Source organism: Amphimedon queenslandica, unplaced genomic scaffold (genome assembly GCF_000090795.2).
Source record: "Amphimedon queenslandica unplaced genomic scaffold, v1.1 AMPQUscaffold_6375_Cont21665, whole genome shotgun sequence".
NCBI classification, from domain to species: domain Eukaryota; kingdom Metazoa; phylum Porifera; class Demospongiae; order Haplosclerida; family Niphatidae; genus Amphimedon; species Amphimedon queenslandica.
In genome coordinates this window covers 1-1,862 of record NW_003553332.1, presented here as the reverse complement: position 1 = coordinate 1,862, position 1,862 = coordinate 1, and the positions used below count along the sequence as shown (strand labels likewise).

The window sequence follows — 1,862 nt, the reverse complement described above, 5'->3', positions numbered from 1 at the left end:
TCCCTCTCTCTCTCTCTCTCTCTCATCTATTTTTCCTTTATTTTCACACTATTAATTCCATCTTTTATTCACTTCTTTTTCTCTTTTTTTAGTATACGCTCATCTATAGATCTTTGGAAGAAGAACCTTGAGGACTTGGAGAGTCGCTATAAGATAACAGACCGTTTCCTTCTCTTCAAGTCAACTGTCGTACTAATAGTTGTCATACTGATGTTCTTTTTTTCTCATTTTATACCAGGAGTGGAGCTAAACCTAGGTAGGATAATTAACCTATGTATAGATCATTCAGCATTGATGATTGTACATTGCATACATGTAGTATCTTACATTGTTAATGAGACCTCTATTTTTAGTAACACTTTTCTAAAATTAGATCACGCTAGGTTTATCTTTACAGCTGTAATGTGTATTTAATAATGTATAATTATCTTGATATGAGTAGTACTTGACATTGTTAATGAGTCTTCTGTTTGTAGTAGCTATAATTACATCATGCTTGGTTATCTTACAGCTACAATGTGTATTTAATAATGTGCATTTATCTTGATATGTACATAGGCTGGATAGCAATATTTGGTGCTCTGATGTTGCTGATACTGGCTGATATACAAGAGCTGGAGGCTATACTGAATAAAGTTGAATGGGGCACACTCTTGTTCTTTGCTGGTCTGTTTGTACTAATGGAGGGGCTTGCTGAACTTGGACTCATGGAATTTATTGGAAGAATAACAGTTGATATTATCAAGGTATGTTTTATAAGGTATAAATTAAAGAATACTGGAGTATGTGGACTTTAGATGTACTAGCCTAATCTAAAATTTTTATTTGAATCAATTTTGACTGTGATAAGCATTTCAAGAATTATTCTAATATTAACACAATGGGTTTATTGTAGCTATGATATACAGTTGCATGGTAAATAAACGTATTAAAGTAGCATTTTGAAGCTATGTCATACATATACATGTCTTTATGTTGTTTAAAAAGTTTAAACTGATTCCAATCAAAATTAGATTTTTTATGAATTTTTAAAGTTGCTCCAAAATTGGGCTAAAGTCCCTGTACTATAGTACAGGGTCCCACGTCAAATTTTGCCAAAATTGAAAAGTTGAGAATTCTTCATTTTATAATTTTTTCCTGATGCATATACATGCACCTATGTTGTGTAGAAAGTTTGAACTAATTCCAATCAAAATTGGATTTTTTATGAATTTTTTAAATTGCTTCAAAATGGGGCCAAAGTCCCTGTACTATAGTACACTGTCCTGGGCCAAATTTTGCTAAAATTGAAAATTTGAGAATTCTTTATTTTTATAATTTTTTCTGATAAATATATGTGTATATACTTATGTTGTGTAGAAAGTTTGAACTAATTCTGATCAAAATTGGATTTTTACAAATTTATAAAGTTGCTTCAAAATCAGACATGATCTCAGGCCAAATTTTGCCCAAAATGAAAAGGAGAGGATTCTCCATTTTATAATTCTTTCTGATGCATTATGTGTATGTGTGCCTGCAAGTTGTGATTGCCTCTCTCTTTTCTATAGCAAGTAGATGAAGATAAGCAGCTACTTGTAGCAATAGTGCTAGTTTTATGGGTATCAGCTATAGCGTCTTCATTCATTGATAATATACCATTCACACAAGCAATGGTAAGAGAAAAAGCGAGAGAGAGAGAAGGAAAGAGAGAGAGACAGAGACAGAGACGGAGAGAGAGAGAGAGAGGGAGGGGGGGAGAGAGAGAGGGGAGGGAGGGAGAGAGACAGTATATTTTTGTATATTTTTTTAATTTCCCTTGTGTGATGTATTTTATCTTATCAGATTCCAGTAATCATAAAGTTAGCAGACTCTCCTGAAGTCTG

General features: G+C 32.9%; 1 protein-coding gene across 1 annotated transcript; it reads left to right on the top strand.

Annotated features, from left to right (window-relative positions):
* Positions 1-92: 92 nt before the first annotated feature.
* Positions 93-1,652, top strand: LOC105315982 (P protein-like; the record flags this gene model as incomplete). The annotated part of the gene is made up of 3 exons (XM_011410767.1): positions 93-256; positions 559-746; positions 1,548-1,652. Coding segments are annotated over 3 exons (457 nt in total), but the record flags the coding sequence as incomplete, so codon positions are not given.
* Between the last annotated feature and the right edge of the window lie 210 nt (positions 1,653-1,862).